This window comes from Malania oleifera, chromosome 13 (assembly GCF_029873635.1).
Source record: "Malania oleifera isolate guangnan ecotype guangnan chromosome 13, ASM2987363v1, whole genome shotgun sequence".
NCBI classification, from domain to species: domain Eukaryota; kingdom Viridiplantae; phylum Streptophyta; class Magnoliopsida; order Santalales; family Ximeniaceae; genus Malania; species Malania oleifera.
The window spans coordinates 44,363,297-44,379,759 of NC_080429.1; the positions used below are offsets into that span (position 1 = coordinate 44,363,297).

Consider the following 16,463-nt stretch of genomic DNA (forward strand, 5'->3'; position numbering starts at 1 on the left):
TGAGCCCCAAGACCCAATTAACCCATGACCCAATTGGGCTTGTCTTCAACCCAAATTCAACTTTACCCGAATTAACCTTGTTGACCTCATTGGTCACACCCAGTTTTGATTATGACAAATACTCTTGGTATTGATCATTGTACTAAGAAGTGCATGTAGGTTCACCTTATGTGCGCTTTAAGACTGAAAGACATATCATGATGGCATGAGGTGTTCGTGCAGAAGAATGAAGATATATGTGTTGTATTTTGTATTCACTTGATTATCTTTTCATTCTGGGATGTAATTTATTATGAACTGTGCACATGTATGGCTTGTAATAATTTGCATCATGCATGGTAGGTAGATATGCTCAAAACTACCATAGTTGGACTCTAGGTACCTACACAGTTCTTAGGTCTCTAAACAAAAGCACAAAAAGTCCCCATTATCATCTTCATATCAGGGGAATTACAATTGGCTAAAATTGGACTGAAAATTGAAAAGATTGAGAGGGTTTGAGCGACTGAACCTATGTCGTGTAAAGCGGCTCGGGTGACTGAACAAGTCAACATGTTGACTTAGCTTCGGGCGACCGAACCACTTTTGAACGTATCTTCCTCGGGCACCTGAATACTCTTCAGAGCACTTTTCAACTACTCGGGCGACCGTCTGTTTATGTTCAAATAGAGGCTTGGGTGACCGAACTACTTGGTTCGGTTAACCGAACTCAGATTCGGGTATTAAAACCTCAGACATTTGGCTACCGACTTTGATTCAGTCAACCGGTCCTCAACTCGAGCACCCGAACCTCTTAAAGTTGAATTTTTGACTGTGTCTGTTCGGGCACCCGAACCTCAGGTCGAGCACCCGAATCTTGCGGGTCAAAATAATTTTTACTGATTTTTAAATGGGGTAAACTGGGTTAATTTTCTTAATGATGTTTTAAACAATTCTAATTATACCCATTGTATCCCCAACAGTAAAAAAATACTCCTTGCCTATATATACCAGTTCATTTGTCTTAATTAGCAAGGATTAGCAAACTTGATTAGGGAAAAAAACTCTCTCAACTCTTAAAACCCTAAAAACCCTATATTAGTCAAATATTTCTTGCAATCACTCACATACTCCTCATTCTCTTTCTCTAAGCATTGTGAGTATCTCTTTAAGGCTATTGTGCTTAAACTTCTCTAGCTAATACTCTCTCTTGGTATATTGATTGCTTGATAGATTTTACTTGAGAGTATAGCCTAAAGTTCTTCCACCGATTTCATTTGATAAATCTAGTGTGGAAAGACTTTCAGGATTTTGGTTCTTGCATTATTGTTGTAAGTTACCTAAACCTAGATTTTGTGTGCAAAAATCTTTTTTATAAAAAGCTAGTCTTTCAAACAACTTCATTGTACTTTATACATTGAAATATCCTATTAAGTTTGTTTGATTTATCTTGCTTAGCATATTTGAAACCCTGATCTAATTTTGTGATATTCAAATAGTGTGTTTCAAATCTTGCTTAGATATACACTCTAGATCTGAACTGAAAATATATACTTGATTGAGTGTTTAGCACACTTTAGAGCACTGAACATATTTATATATCATTCGTGCTTGCATTATTGACTGAGCTATATTAGTGCACACATCTGCTTGTGTTGAAGCACATTTCCGTGTACAAACATTTTTATACACATTGGTTGTATTCCAGGGTCGGGCCTAAAGAGGGAGACCAGCCCTGTGGAATAATCCCGGATTGGCATAGACCTGGTTAGGAAAGCAAGGTGCGCCATCCTGTTAAGGCGTGTCGGTTGAGGTCAGCCTCTTGAATTGACCTGGTTGTATAGGTGCCGCTCCACCCATTTAAGAGAGCATTTAGTGGTAATCCTTGTACTGGTGTGGCCAAGGCGGGGAAGTAGGCACAATTGGCCAAACCCCGATAACATATCATGCGCGTTCTTTACATTTTCGCAATTTACATTTATTGCACGTGTTTGTGTGTTTGATGATTGCATAGACTAACCCTAGGCTAAATTGCATTGTTGTTAAAATCAGTAGACCTAGGCAACAAATTTTTAAATACCCAATTCACCCCCCCCCCCCTCTTGGGGTTGCACCATAACTATCAATTGGTATCAGAGCCTCGTTACTTCGATTTAGAAGTTATTCAGTTAAAGATTATGATGGCTCGTGTTAGTGCATCCCCTTCTTGTGAGGGAAGATTAGTCACACACCCACCTGTATTCTGTGGCATTGATTATGCTATATTGAAATTTAGAATGACTGTGTATTTAAAAGCTCTAAATTGGATATTTTGGAAAGTCATTGATCAGGGTGATTGTGTGCGTATGAAGTCTATTGGGTGTACTGATGTTCCTAAATCTGAGTTTGATATGAATGATCATGATAGGGACTTAGTACAGGTAAACTTTGATGCCATGAATACCTTACTGCATGCTTTAGATTCTAATGTTTTATGTGAGGTTATGGCTTGTAGTAGTGATAAGCAGATTTGGGACGAACTTGAGTGGAGATACGATACGTCCATGCAAAAGGGAGTCATCTCTCAATGCGATTCAGGCTCCACTGATCTTAAGGAAGGTAACCAGTGTTATGTAGCTTTGACCAATAATGAGGTTATTTCAGTTCCTTCCATCTTAGTAGATGAATATGAGCATGATTCATGTGCTGATTTGAATACTGCATCTGATACTGAATCATATGATAGCACTTATAGTGAAAGCATGCCTACTTATGAGGAATTGCAAATTGAATATCTTAGGACTCATAAGCTACTTGTTAAATGTAATAAGAAATACTCTGTTTTGGAAAACAAGTATAAAGCCTGGATGAAAGAATGTGACTCTAAAGTTCTTGCTGAAAGAGAAAATACTTTGAAAATCAATAGACTAGAAAGCAAGAATGAATCATTAGAAAATGAGATAACTATTTTGAAACTTAAAATATCTAATGATGATAGTAAAGATTACTTGATTGCAGATCTTGAAAGTAAAGCAAACAATATGTCTAAAGAATTCTTGAAACTTCAGAATGTTTGCAAAAATTTGGAAAATTCAAAAATTCAAGATCTAGAGAAGAAAATAGAAGACCAATCTAAGACCATCTATGTTCACTAGAGGCAAGGAAAACTTTGATAAATTGTTAGGTGCACAAAAGATGACCTTAGATAAAGAAGGTATAAGTTATAATGGGATTGAAAATAAGAAAAGAAAGAACCTATACATGGGGTACTTTGTAAAAGAATCGAAACACTATGCTAGTACCTCCTCTAGTCCATACACTCACACCTATCTTATGTAAAAAGAAGGGGCACACAAAATTTGATTGCCCATTTAAAAGAAAAGGTGTGAAATCTAAACAAGTATGGAAAACCAAAGAATCACCAACTCCTAACTCATCAAAAGTAAAAAGAAGAAAAATGGTATGGGTGATTAAGAAAGAAAAGGAAGGACTTGCTCAAACAGGAATTACATGATCACATACCTCTTCCTTAGTAGTTAGGATTAGCTATAGGGTGCAACATTCTCTAAAAGGTTAGGTATTGGCATGGGGTTCATTAATATGAAATCTTGTATATTCTCCATTCAAAAGCATACCAAGCATCTTGGAGAATTAAGCCAATATGTTAAATGAAGCACAAAACCAATCTAGACTAAATGAATATTCTTGTTGGTTTAAATATATATCATTGGCTATTTAAATAAAAATCCTCTCCTAAATGGACATGATATGAGTGCCTTGCATTTAAACCTCAAATTGCTTAACCCCTGTTCAAATATGAACATCTTACGTTAAGCATACTTAGTCCATTGTTCAGCTCTGAGGTTTGGAATTAAAGTCATAAATCTTGTCCTAATCTTACCTTCAAGCCATTTCATTATCCTAAATCCTACAGATAATCCATAGGGTCTCTTGCTTTAAGAATTAGATCAAATAAGAACAAGTGGACCATGGTCGGGCGACCAAACCCATCGGTACATTTGTACTTCGGTCGACCAAACCAGAAGGTTAACCAAGTCGTTGACCACATTTCAGGTAGCTAAATCTTTGTGTTCAAATCTTCTCGGGCTGCCGAACCCACTTCGGGTCCCCGAATATACATTTGGGCTACCGAACTGAGCATTTTGAGCAACTGAATAATTCAGTTCAAAATTTGTTCAGGCGGTCGACCCTCGAAAATACAAAAATGGCATTTTAAATTTAGCCGACCGAACCATGTTTTGGGCTGCCGAACAAACTCAGAGACCATTCGTAATTAAGGCTGTTCAGGCGACTGAACCAATGCTCAGGTGCTCGAACTTGCGCTGATATATGGTTCTCCGCGAAAAATGGCTCATTTTCTTCCATTTCCTTGAGAGCCTTCCTTGTTTCCTCTCACATCCTTCCCCAGCCTTCTGTTAGATTCATTTCCATGGCAAGAAAAGAGAGACATGTTGCCGTGGGTGTTCCATTAGATTAGTGGTTTCCCACACCCGATCGACGAATAAAATATAAGAGGGTGTTTCGTCTGAAGGATCCCATTCTGGTAAAAATCCTCGATATCGAATTCATGTAAACCCACTTCAACAATGTTCTAGACATGTTTCGATATCAGGGATGGTATGAGCTCATCACCTTTCAGCCTAGAGGGATGTACCTACTGCTCGTTCGAGTCTTCTATGCCAACCTTGCCCAAGATGGCCAAAGCTACTACATCAGGGTGCTGGAGACAGATATCCATTTTGATGATGCATACTTGGTGGAGACTTTTGACATCCAGCGTGGCAACTTCATCTGCCCCGATTCTTCCTCCACCTGGATAGCCGAGCAGGACTTCACTATGAGTACTTTTGTCAATTTGGTCATGACACATCCAGTAGCTGATTTGACCTATACCCCCACCTACAGATCCTTGACTTTGGAGGCAAAGGTGGTACACCACCTGATTTCCTATAATATTTTGCCCAAGTCAGGATCAAGGGATCATGTGTCCTACTTGGACTACTTTGTCATGTGGTGCCTCTTCACCAGGAAGAAGCTAGACCTGCCTAGATTGATCCTATGGTGGATGTTTGTCAAAACCGTAGGAAAGAGGATCATTTTACCCTACGGTGGGATTTAACTAGGATATTTGTTAGGGAGAGGCTGAATAGGTCACAACTTGCCACCATCAAGAAAGTACAACCATTCGACGTCTTTAACTCTACCACCTTAAATTTGATGGGATACGAGCTGACTGGCAACATGTGGTTGCCTACTGCACATGAGAGAGAGCCAGGAGCTCAGGAGGTCCTATAGGAGCTGCCCCATGTACCATCTACCGCCGAGATCATGGCTGCCATCACCGATCTCTCCGCCTCTTTTTAGGAGTTCCAAGTCTCCATGACTGAGTAGGCATCTTCTTCTTAGGCTAGACTTGACTCCTTTTACAGCGAGTTCACTGATTTCCAGTCCGAGGTGCGGGCTAACTTCCACATACTTGGTGAGCAATTGCGAGAGATGAATGACGAGGATATCAGTGAGGACGACCAAATGGAGTTGAGTGGGGAGGAGGGAGATGATGATCATGACGACGAAGAGACCTAGGAGTGCTTCATGAGGATCCAATCTGTCATTCTACAGCTTTCTATTTGATCATCTATGTTATTTTATTCAGATACATTTCTTTTATTTGGTCTGTATCTATACTTAAAACAACTTATATATCTGTTCCTATTTGACTTTCACATTCACAACACACACACAGATACTACGATATGGTGACTGTGCTATTTGATTATGATATATATATGCTGTACTTTGATTTGCATGTGTTTATGTTTAAATGATTATTTTGTTAAAATACATGCTTAGTATAGAAAGCCTCCTGCATGGCGGATGCAGTGGTTGAGAATTGCCTGCTGGTAGACTATAGGTTCTCGCATGCCTTACTCTTGAAATACTATCTGTTTGAGAATCGTTTTTGTGCAGGTTAATTTTGGGAAATGTCCTGTTTACAGTTGGCATGCTGCCGAGTTTTTTGTAGACATTTGCCCAAAATAATTTAGATGAAGTTCTTTGTTATGTGCAAATGTGATCTATACTTAAAGTCTAAATTCTTACACTGGTCTCATTTGCGTTATTTGACTAAACTCCTTGGGGCTGGTTGTGCGTATTTATTTAGAATACTGGCAGATTCTTATGGATTGCTTACATCTTTAGGCAAATGCTGCCAAAATTTTTGAAATCTTTGCATATAGCCTAAAGTCATTTTCTTAATGCTAAACTACTTAAAACTTGAGTGCGTTTCTAAGAAAATTTGTGAATTTTACTCAAGTTGATTAATAAAGAAAATGCATATTCTTAGGGGGAGTCCTTTATTTCAAAATCGTTAGGCTCTGAGAAAATAAATATATAAATAAATATATATATATATATATATATATATATATATATATATATATATATCTTGCATTCACCACTATATCTTTTGGAAAATATAATAACAATTGGTATCAATGTGCATATCTTGGTAAATATTTGATATCATGTTCATCTCAAAACTAACAATGTGTCCTTATGACTAGTGGTATTGTTTTAACGGTATCTTCTCTACCATGTAGTTATAACAAATGGTATCAGACTCACACGTTTAATATACTATACCTTATGGGCATACATGCTTGTTTTGGAAACCAAATATGAATATGATAAAATTAACTTTAAAATATTTTTGAAAGGATGACTGAAAATTAAATGAAAGATTAATCTTTATCCTTGCATAATCATCCATTAGGGGAGTATAGAACACTAAAATTGTTAACGTGTTGCATGCTACTTATACTTCCTTGATGCATATTCTGTTTGAGTTAATTGATTGAAATATGCTATATACTATTCACTATAACTCCAAATAGTTCACTTAGGTACAGAGTTATGATTGGGAATAGTCTACTTTCAAACGGCATGCTGCCGAATTTTTTAATCTTCCCAATATACTTCTTGTATTTAATTGATGTGCTTTACCTTCGCGCTTTAGTGCCTAACCCTTTTTGTTGTTGCCAAAAGGGGGAGAAGAGGCAAAAGTGGGTAATACTGTGCTTAACTATGCTCACGTCTTTTATTACTTTTTACTTTAATTATCTTTATGCATAAAGTCAGGGGGAGCCTTTCTTGGCTGAACCCACTTTTGCATAAGGTATTTGTTATCATCAAAAAGGGAGAGATTGTTGACCTCATTGGTCACACCCAGTTTTAATTATGATAAATACTCTTGGTACTGATCATTGTACTAAGAAGTGCATGTAGGTTCACCTTATGCGCGCTTTAGGACTAAAAGACATATCATGATGGCGTGAGGTGTTCATGCCGAAGAATGAAGATAAATGTGCTGTATTTTGTATTCACTTGATTATCTCTATATTCTGGGATGTAATTTATTATGAACTGTGCGCGTGTATGGCTTGTAATAATTTGCATAATTCATGGTAGGTAGATATGCTCAAAACAACCATAGTTGGACTCTAGGTACCTACACAGTCCTTAGGTCTCTAAACAAATGCACAAAAAGTCCCCATTATCATCTTCATATCAGAGGAATTACAATTGGCTAAAATTGGACTGAAAATTGGAAAGGTTGAGAGGAATAGGGCGACCGAATCTATGTCATGTAAAGCGGCTCGGGCGATCGAACAAGTCAACATGTTGACTTAGCTTGGGGCGACCGAACCTCTTTTGAATGTATCTTCCTCGGCCACTCGAATACTCTACAAAGCACTTTTCAACTACTCGGGCGACCGTCTATTTAATTTCAAATAGAGGCTTGGGCGACCAAATTTCCTGTTTTGGTTAACCGAACTCAGATTCGGGCACCCGAACCTCGGACATTTGGCTGCTTACTTTGATTCAGCCAATCGGTCCTCAATTCGGGCACCTAAACCTCTTAAAATTGAATTTTTGACTATGTCTGTTCGGGCACCCGAACCTTGCGGGTTAAAATGATTTTTAATGATTTTTAAATGGGGTAAACTGGGTTAATTTTCTTAATGATGTTTTAAACAATTCTAATTATACCCATTGTGTCCCCAACGGTCAAAAAATCCTCCTTACCTATATATACCAGTTCATTTGTCTTAATTAGCAAGGATTAGCAAACTTGACTAGGGTAAAAATTCTCTTAACTCTCAAAACCCTAAAAACCCTATATTAGCCAAATATTTCTTGCAATTACTCACATATTCGTCATTCTCTTTCTCTAAGCATTGTGAGTATCTCTTTAAGGCTATTGTGCTTAAACTTCTCTAGCTAATACTCTCTTTTGGTATATTGATTGATTGATTGATTTTACTTGAGAGTATAGCCTAAAGTTCTTCCACCGATTTCATTTGATAAATCTAGTGTGGAAAGACTTTGAGGGTTTTGATTCTTGCATTATTGTTGCAAGTTACCTAAACCTAGATTTTGTGTGCAAAAATCTTTTTTATAAAAAGTTAGTCTTTCAAACAACTCCATTGTGCTTTATACATTGAAATATCCTATTGAGTTTGTTTGATTTATCTTACTTAGCATATTTGAAACCCTGATCTGATTTTATGATATTCAAATTGTGTGTTTCAAATCTTGCTTAGATATACACTCTGGATCTGGACTAAAAATATATACTTGATTGAGTGTTTAGCACACTTTAGAGCACCGAGCATATTTACATATCATTCGTGCTTGCATTATTGACTGAGCTATATTGGTGCACACATCTGCTTGTGTTGAAGTGCATTTTCGTGTACAAACATTTTTATACACATTGGTTGTATTCCAGGCATGGGTCTGAAGAGGGAGACTAGCCCCATGGAATAGTCCCGGATTGACTTAGACCTGGTTAGGAAAGCTAGGTGCACCATCTTATTAAGGCTTATCGGTTGAGGTCAGCCCCTTGAATTGACCTGATTATATAGGTGTCACTCCACTCATTTAAGAGAGCATTTTAGTGGTAATCCTTGTGCTGGTGTGGCCAAGGTGGGGACGTAAGCACAGTTGGCCGAACCCCGATAACATATCGTACGTGTTCTTTACATTTCTGCAATTTACATTTACTCCTCGTGTATGTATGTTTGATGATTGCATAGACTAACCCTAGGATAAATTGCATTGTTGTTAAAATCAGTAGACCTAGGTAACAAATTTTTAAATACCCAATTTAACCCCCCCTCCCCCCTTCTTGGGGTTGCACCATAACTATCAAACCTAAGCCTAACAATATAGGCTTGCCTTAACCCTAGTTTAACCCAACCTATATTGAAACCTAGGTTAAACTTGAACCTTATCCCATTTGGCTTATGCTAAATTACTAGAAAAACTTATGAAAACAACCAAAAAATCAAAAGAAAAATAAAAGAAAAGGAATTAGAGATAATAATAAAGGGAGTTATCTTCAGAGTGTTTATCCGAGTTTGGATTTGAAGGTAGAGAGCTCAAAGCTCTCTGCTAATGCTTCCTTTTCGATTAAAACCTACAAAATGAGAAAAAGAAAGTCTAAGAATAGAAAAGGAAGGAGAAATCTAAAAAAATAAAAATAAAAAATAGAGAAAGGGAAAGAGGCGAAGGGTGGAAAGAGAGAGATATGTGTGAGAAGAGAGAGGAAGAGAGTGAGAGGTATGTGAGAAAGAGCGAGAAAGAGAGAGGCGAAGGGTGGAAAGAGATAAATCTGTGCGAAAGAAGAGAGAGCAAGAGAGAGAGAGAGAGAGAGAGAGAGAGAGAGAGAAGAAAGAGAAAGAACAGAGAAGAGAAAGGGGAGAACGCAAGGAAGAGAGAGAGAGAGAGTGCGGAGTAAGAAAAGAAAAGGAGAAACAAAAAAAATATATTTTATATTAAAATTTTTGAAAAGAAAAAAAGGTCATTAGTGGGACACGTGTCACTATAGAGATGGTGAAATGTGGAGGTCCAGGATCACTTGTTTAGAAAGAGCATGTGGCGTGATCTTGACTGTCCAATTTTTGTTTTCTCTAGATGGCCTGATCGCTGCCTCGTCCGTGATCCATGTTAAATCCTCATAACTAGGCGGATTATGCCATGTGGCAAGTGATGTCTTGCTGATGTCATCCCTACTACAAAAAAAAAAAAATAAATAAATAAATAAGTAGTGCCACGTGTCGCCATTATTGGCTAACACATGGCCAACCACTCTTTCCCAACTAGGTTGAACTGGTCAAAGCTGTCCTAATCGCTGATTCATTTATTTAATTTTAAAATTAATTTTTAATTTTTTTAAAAATATAAAAAATAAAGAAAAATCAAGAAAAAAATATTTAAAATTCAGAAAAAATAAAAAAATTTATTTGAGTTATTTTGACTTGGGCAAAAAAAAAAATTGAAAAAAAAAATATAAAAAATGAAAGAAAAAGTCTTTAAAATCCTAGAATATTGCAGAAAATGTTGAAAATTTTTCAAAAAATACTATAAAATTTTAGAAAAATTTTGGAATATTTTAAAGACTTTTTTTATTAATTTTTTTGAATTTTTTTGATTATTATCTATATATATATATATATATATATATATTCTATTTTTGTATATGTGTGTTCCAATGATTAAAGAAAAGGTAAAATGGTATTTCAGACCTTACTTATATTAAATATGAGTGGGATTTATTTAATAAGATCTCTTCCTTTGAAGGTTTTATTATACATTCCTAAATCGCATCTTATTTTATATATTTTTTTAAAATTTTAAAATTTATCTATTTTTTAAAAAATTAATTAAAGACCATTAGATTCAGTTTAGGAATAATTCATGGTTAATTAGGTATTGTTCGTAGAACAGGTGTGCAGGGGGTGCTAGTACCTTTCCCTCGTATAACTGAACCACCAATCCCAATTTTGGTAAATGTAGACCGAGACTATTGGCTTTTTGGCTTTAGGATTATTCTAAGACCAATCAATAAGTAATAATTAGGTGAACTAAGCGCACTTAAAAAAATAAGAGATTAGTGGTGACTCTATCAAACTTTCAATAATTTTATTTCTTACCATTTCGGATCCTTCTTTGAGACATTGCCAACAGTCCCGCAAAGCAGTGCTATACAAGCCAATTTTCATTTCGGATGACTACCTCGATGCAAAAGTGTGTAGTTTTCTGTCTTTTACAAATTAAAGGGATATATATTGTGCACACTTCGTTGGAGTACGTTTTCAGAATACAGAGTGAGCAGATATATCTTTTTACTTTTTCATTTCTTAGAAAGAACTAACCTAAAAAATATGTCAAGATTTTGGATTAAGCTCAAAAGTAACAAAATCCATATATAGATAGAACCGAGCCAAGGGAAATTGAATAACTATGAACCCCAAAATAACCATATATATATATATATATATATATTTCGTCTTCACCTAATGATATAGAAAACGTAGTATAAATTACTGAATCTAAAATTTAATGATAGGGGCGAAGAAATTTTTGAAGAGTATTCAGTATTCACCATCTTGTTTAGTTCCTTTGTGAGCGTGAGTTGGGCTGTGGACCTGTGGTCTTCACTAAATTAATTTCTTCTATGTCAAACATTAGGCTTTCCAGGTTGCTCAGTTTCACCATTAATTTTAGCAGTAACGCTGGTAGTCCCTTTGTACCTGTACCACCTCGCACACGCTACGAAGTAGCCCAAGTTCAACACTCCCATTGCAGCTATGATGAAATAGAAGTAATCCAATCTCCCCCTGTTGAGATCTTCCGGCAGCCAGTTTCCGGTCGAAGCCCCCTTCGTTGCCCGGTGAACCATCGACACCAAGAAGCCGCTCAAGTAACTTGAAGCTGCCATGCCACAGAAAAACAGTGACCCTCCAATGCTTCTCATGTTCTCAGGGAACTGCTTGTAGTAGAACTCGACTTGGCCGACCGAGGTGAATGCCTCTGCCAGTCCAGCCAGTGTCAGCTGAGGAACCAACCACAACCCCGACATGGACGAAATGGCACCTCTTCTGGGCTCAATTCCTAGTGATGGCCTAGTGAGAGCCAGACTTCGCCGCCGCTCTTCCACCAAGGCCGAGACAATCATGGTGAGGGTGGACAAAAATAAGCCAATGCCCATTCTCTGAAGGATGGTGATGCCACCTTCTTTTCCCGTGAGTCGCCGGAGGAACGGTACGAGGATTCGATCGTAGATTGGGATCCAGATGGTGAGGCTGAGCATGATGAAGACCGTGTAGGATGCGGCCGGGATCCTGAACTTGCTGTTGCCTAGGTGCCTGTTGGATTGAAGGGCTTGGAACACTGCGAATGTTTGCTGTTGGACTATGGCAACATAATATATAATGGCTGCAGCCCATATGGGGATTACTCTCATCACGCATTTTACTTCTTCCACCTGCTGCATACTGCAGAGTTTCCATGGAAGGGCAGCGATTCCATCGGGATCAATTTCGTCTTCAGGGGTTACGATTGCAGCTTTGTCCAGAAATCTGGAGGCACCATTTACCACATTGATTCATTAGTTTGGGTTAACTTCTGATGAAACTGCTGAAGTTATGTTTGGCAAAACTTTTTTTTTTTTTTGAAATTCTGTTTAATTCTGTACAATACCAAATCAAAAGGCAAACCAATTCACATTTTTTCAGGAAATGTTAGCAGCAGGAGTTGTGTGTACCTGAATTGATCAGTGTAAGGAAGCTTGGAATTGAGGGAATTGGGAGGAATGTAGTTGTGAAGGGAAAGCCATGGTTGCTCTGGTTGCTTCAATCCCCTCTTCTTAATTGCAAGAATTATGACCCCTGCCACATTTGCCAGGGGACTGCCCTCTGGTTTCACCTTCACGTAGATTCTGGAACCCAGGAAGAACAGTGCACATGAGATGAGCATCAGAAGTGCAGGAATGGATAGCCCCACTGCCCAGCTCACATCAGATTGCACATAAACAATTGCTGTCAAGGACACCATCTGCGCAAAAGTGAAGGTGAAGTAGTACCAATTGAAGAAGCTGTTGATTCCTCTCTTCCCGGATTCGGTTTCCGGATTGAACTGGTCCGCTCCGAAGGCCAAGTTGCAGGGACGGATCCCCCCAGCGCCAACGATCAGCAGGCCAAACCCGCTGAGCAGAAAAACCATTTGCCCCGTTGTTGGTCCTCTGCAGGCAGCGATCTCTTGTGCTGCGCAATGGGGAGGATGCAGCTTGGATATTGCAGATGTTAGTGCTATTGCTAGCAGCCCCTTAAGGAAGAAAAAGAAAAAGAAAAAAGAAGATAGAATTAAATGCCAAACAGTGTCAAATTTGAGAACCAAAATCATATATGGAAACGGAAACGTTTAGTAAGTAGTACCATAAAAGAGGATATGGAAGCAAATCCCAGGGTCTTATAGCGACCAAAGTATGTGTCACACAGGAGAGCTCCAATCAAGGTGGCAAAATTGGTAGTGCCGTTGAAGACATTGATGAGGGTGGCAGCTGTAATGCTCTTCATGTTGAAGACTGTGGTGAGGTAGACCAAGAGGTTCGATAAGGTCCCAAGGGCTCCCAGCTTTTCAAATGTCTCGTTTCCTGCAAATTTTCCAGATGGATATCTCAGTTTCCATGAGAAACACTATCTCCCTCCTCCCCCCCCCCCCCCCCCAAAAAAAAAAGAAAAAAAAAACCAGGTAGCCCAGCGACAAGTGCTAGCTGAGTTAACATCTGTGGTGGGATTGCTGCGCTAGGTGTCTCGAAAGTATACTTATGAAAAAAGATGAAAAGAGAGATTGATTTGGTCAAATAAGAAGAGAAACGGAGGTGGGTTAAGAGTATGACTTGCACCTATGATGAAAGGCATGGCTTTAACTCCTTTGTAATCAATCTTTTTAGGCTCATCAACTGCAGCAGCAGCAGCAGCATCCTGCTTCTCCATGCTTCCTTGGAGCAAGCTCTGGCTGCCTCTTTTCCCCTTCCTACCTTCTTGTAGGTTCAGAATTAGAAGTCAATTAATATTTGTGAAGGAACTGGAAGATCAAGTGGAGTTAAATAATTGGTGCCAGGATCAAAGATTCAAAGGTGTCGACTCCAAGATGTGCACTAGTGGCCAACTCCTTCTCACACAAGTTAAATGTGATATGATTTGGCAGGAGGCTCCTCCATTTGGGGTGCAAAGAGTTTGGAAACTTCTGCAACTACAAAGAAAAAAGAAATAAAGTAACTGAAAAAGCAAAGGATTATTTAATTTAATAAATGATAAATATCAGGATATGGGTTTCAGCAGATGAAGGAAGAAAGGAGAAGAACGGAGAAGACACTTCTGAAATTGAATTTCATACCATCATGAGTTTTTATAGTAAATACGAATTATTGAAATTACTGTTAAACCCTTATCCCATCTCTACAATAAAAAATGATTCCATATAAATAATTATTAAAATACTATTACTTCTGAATTTGTTTCTTCAATTAGGCTCAAGCCTCTCTAACCATGTCGTCATCTTACAAAGGAGAGTGGTCGCTCAAACAAAGGTGCAACTTGTGCGAAATTTTGACAAATACGAGGAGATTAATTTAAAATTTTAATTTTCTCTAATCTTTTGAGGTCCGAGGACAAAATTCTCCCTTAAATACACCTAATTTGCTACGAGTTTGAAAACAAAGTCAAAACATATAATTTTTTTTAATTAAGTACAATGCATATTTTCTTGTCTAGCCCATATCTATGTGACAAATTATTGACCGAAACAGAGCATGACTTAATTAAAGTACATCTGCTCATGGTATTTTGCTGTTAAAGAGTGAACAAAAGAGATCCTCAATAAATCAATTTAAAATTTTTATTTTCTTTAATCTTTTGAGTTCGGAGGATGAAATTCTACCTTAAATACACCTAATTTGCTATAAGTCTAAAAACAAAGTCAAAACATATAGTTTTTTAATCAAGTACAATGCACATTTTCTTATCTGGCCCATATTTATGTGACAAATTGCTGATCGAAATAGAGGTAAAGAACAAGATTTTTTCATTGTATTTTAATACATGGAAAGTATAATGAGAGAAAAAAAAAAAACTATTTTATGCGAATTTGTTATAATACCCATGGTATTTTGTTTGTAAAGAGTGAACAAAAGAAAAATAGATGGGACTCCAAAAAAAAAAAAAACAAATTAGCCCAAGGTTAGCTTATCAATCCATGGGCAGACGAGGGTGGCACACTTCCTAGACTCAAGATCAAGTTGTTCTCATCTAGATTCTCTTTTGAGCAAGGAAATTATTTTGAAACAAAAAAAAAAAAAGAAAAAAAATCAAAATTTGTTTTATTTTATCTTTACATCAAACGCAATTAATAATGAAATTTTGTTTGAATATTATCATAAATTAATTAAGAAAAATCGAAAGATGAATAATGTGTGTAGAATCAATTTTTTTATTTATTTTTGTCATTGATTTACTATATGTTTTATTTCCTTTTTCACTTTTATTCTCAGCCGAACATGAAAATGACCATTCCTTCTATAGTTTCTTTCAACCTTTTTAATATTTTTCAAGTTCCAACCATACCCTAATTAAAAATTTTAAAGCATCTCTTAAGGAATAGGAAATTAATTAAACTCAACGCTTGTTAGGGTTTTGTTCACAGCAGCGAAAGCACCTCACCGGCATCAAGCCGAACCAGCAAGTTCGGCCACTTACCAGCTGGTTCGGCCACTCACCATGTCACACCCCGAACTCGGAAATGGGACCTAGGGATGAATTTGAGTAACCTAACATGTCTCTATATCATTTTAAACATACATGATACAATACAAATAGAGGGTCTGACCTCGTGGGGTGAACGGATGCGCCCACACACATACATACAACCATCCGTACTCATCCATAATACACAGCGGAATACGGTCTTTTATATATAAACAATATCATACCAGAGTCTACACAAGTTAGGATACACATCCCCATAATACAAAATATACCCCAGGTGTCAACAAAAACCATCCCGACAACCTGGTTACAAACTCTATAGAACTTGGCACACTATAAATTACATGCAATGCCTCCATTTTGTGTAAGTTTTGTTTTCTTGTCAGACCCACTAAAAACTCAATGCAAATCACCAAAAAGGTTTTGTCATCCTCAAACCATTCAGTAAAAGAACAATACATGCATCGGCCACTAGCAATAGCTACGACACCCTTGCTCCTAGATGCTAGGATGCTACTTACGGCTACTTGAGGGACCTAAAAAACATTGATATATATTTGGGGTGAGACACCTCTTAATAAGAGAGAAAGCAGGTTATATCAGTGTGTGGCATACTAATGTTATTTACATACTTCATAACACTATAAAAGATACGATACAGTTGAAACATTTCCATACAGTTTCATACATATACATACAGTTCCATACAGTTTCAGTATTTTCATAAAAACCATTCTAGTACATACAATACCCAAAACATACGGTCAGTGTCGTCACACTAGTTTGCAACTACACAAGGTCACCTCGTCTCACAGCGATTACATTACTACATACGCAACTACGCTGCGACGACCGAGGCCTAATAGTGATTAC

General features: G+C 37.5%; 1 protein-coding gene across 1 annotated transcript; it reads right to left on the minus strand.

Moving 5' to 3' along the window:
- Positions 1-11,348: 11,348 nt before the first annotated feature.
- Positions 11,349-14,206, minus strand: LOC131146506 (protein NRT1/ PTR FAMILY 2.11-like). The gene is made up of 4 exons (XM_058096141.1): positions 13,730-14,206; positions 13,260-13,477; positions 12,590-13,149; positions 11,349-12,404 (listed from the first exon to the last, which is right to left on the minus strand). Exons 1-4 carry the CDS (start codon positions 13,818-13,820, stop codon positions 11,504-11,506), a joined length of 1,770 nt encoding a protein of 589 aa, XP_057952124.1. The 5' UTR covers positions 13,821-14,206; the 3' UTR covers positions 11,349-11,503.
- Between the last annotated feature and the right edge of the window lie 2,257 nt (positions 14,207-16,463).

What these genes read in the sequence shown, in the direction of transcription:
- LOC131146506 (XM_058096141.1), bottom strand. Translation starts at nt 13,820, where the DNA reads ATGGAGAAGCAGGATGCTGCTGCTGCTGCTGCAGTTGATGAGCCTAAA. An exon ending in AGCCATGCCTTTCATCATAG is followed by an intron (nt 13,478 to 13,729) that starts GTGCAAGTCATA and finishes GAAAATTTGCAG; the next exon opens with GAAACGAGACATTTGAAAAG. An exon ending in CCTTACACTGATCAATTCAG is followed by an intron (nt 12,405 to 12,589) that starts GTACACACAACT and finishes TGGTGCCTCCAG; the next exon opens with ATTTCTGGACAAAGCTGCAA.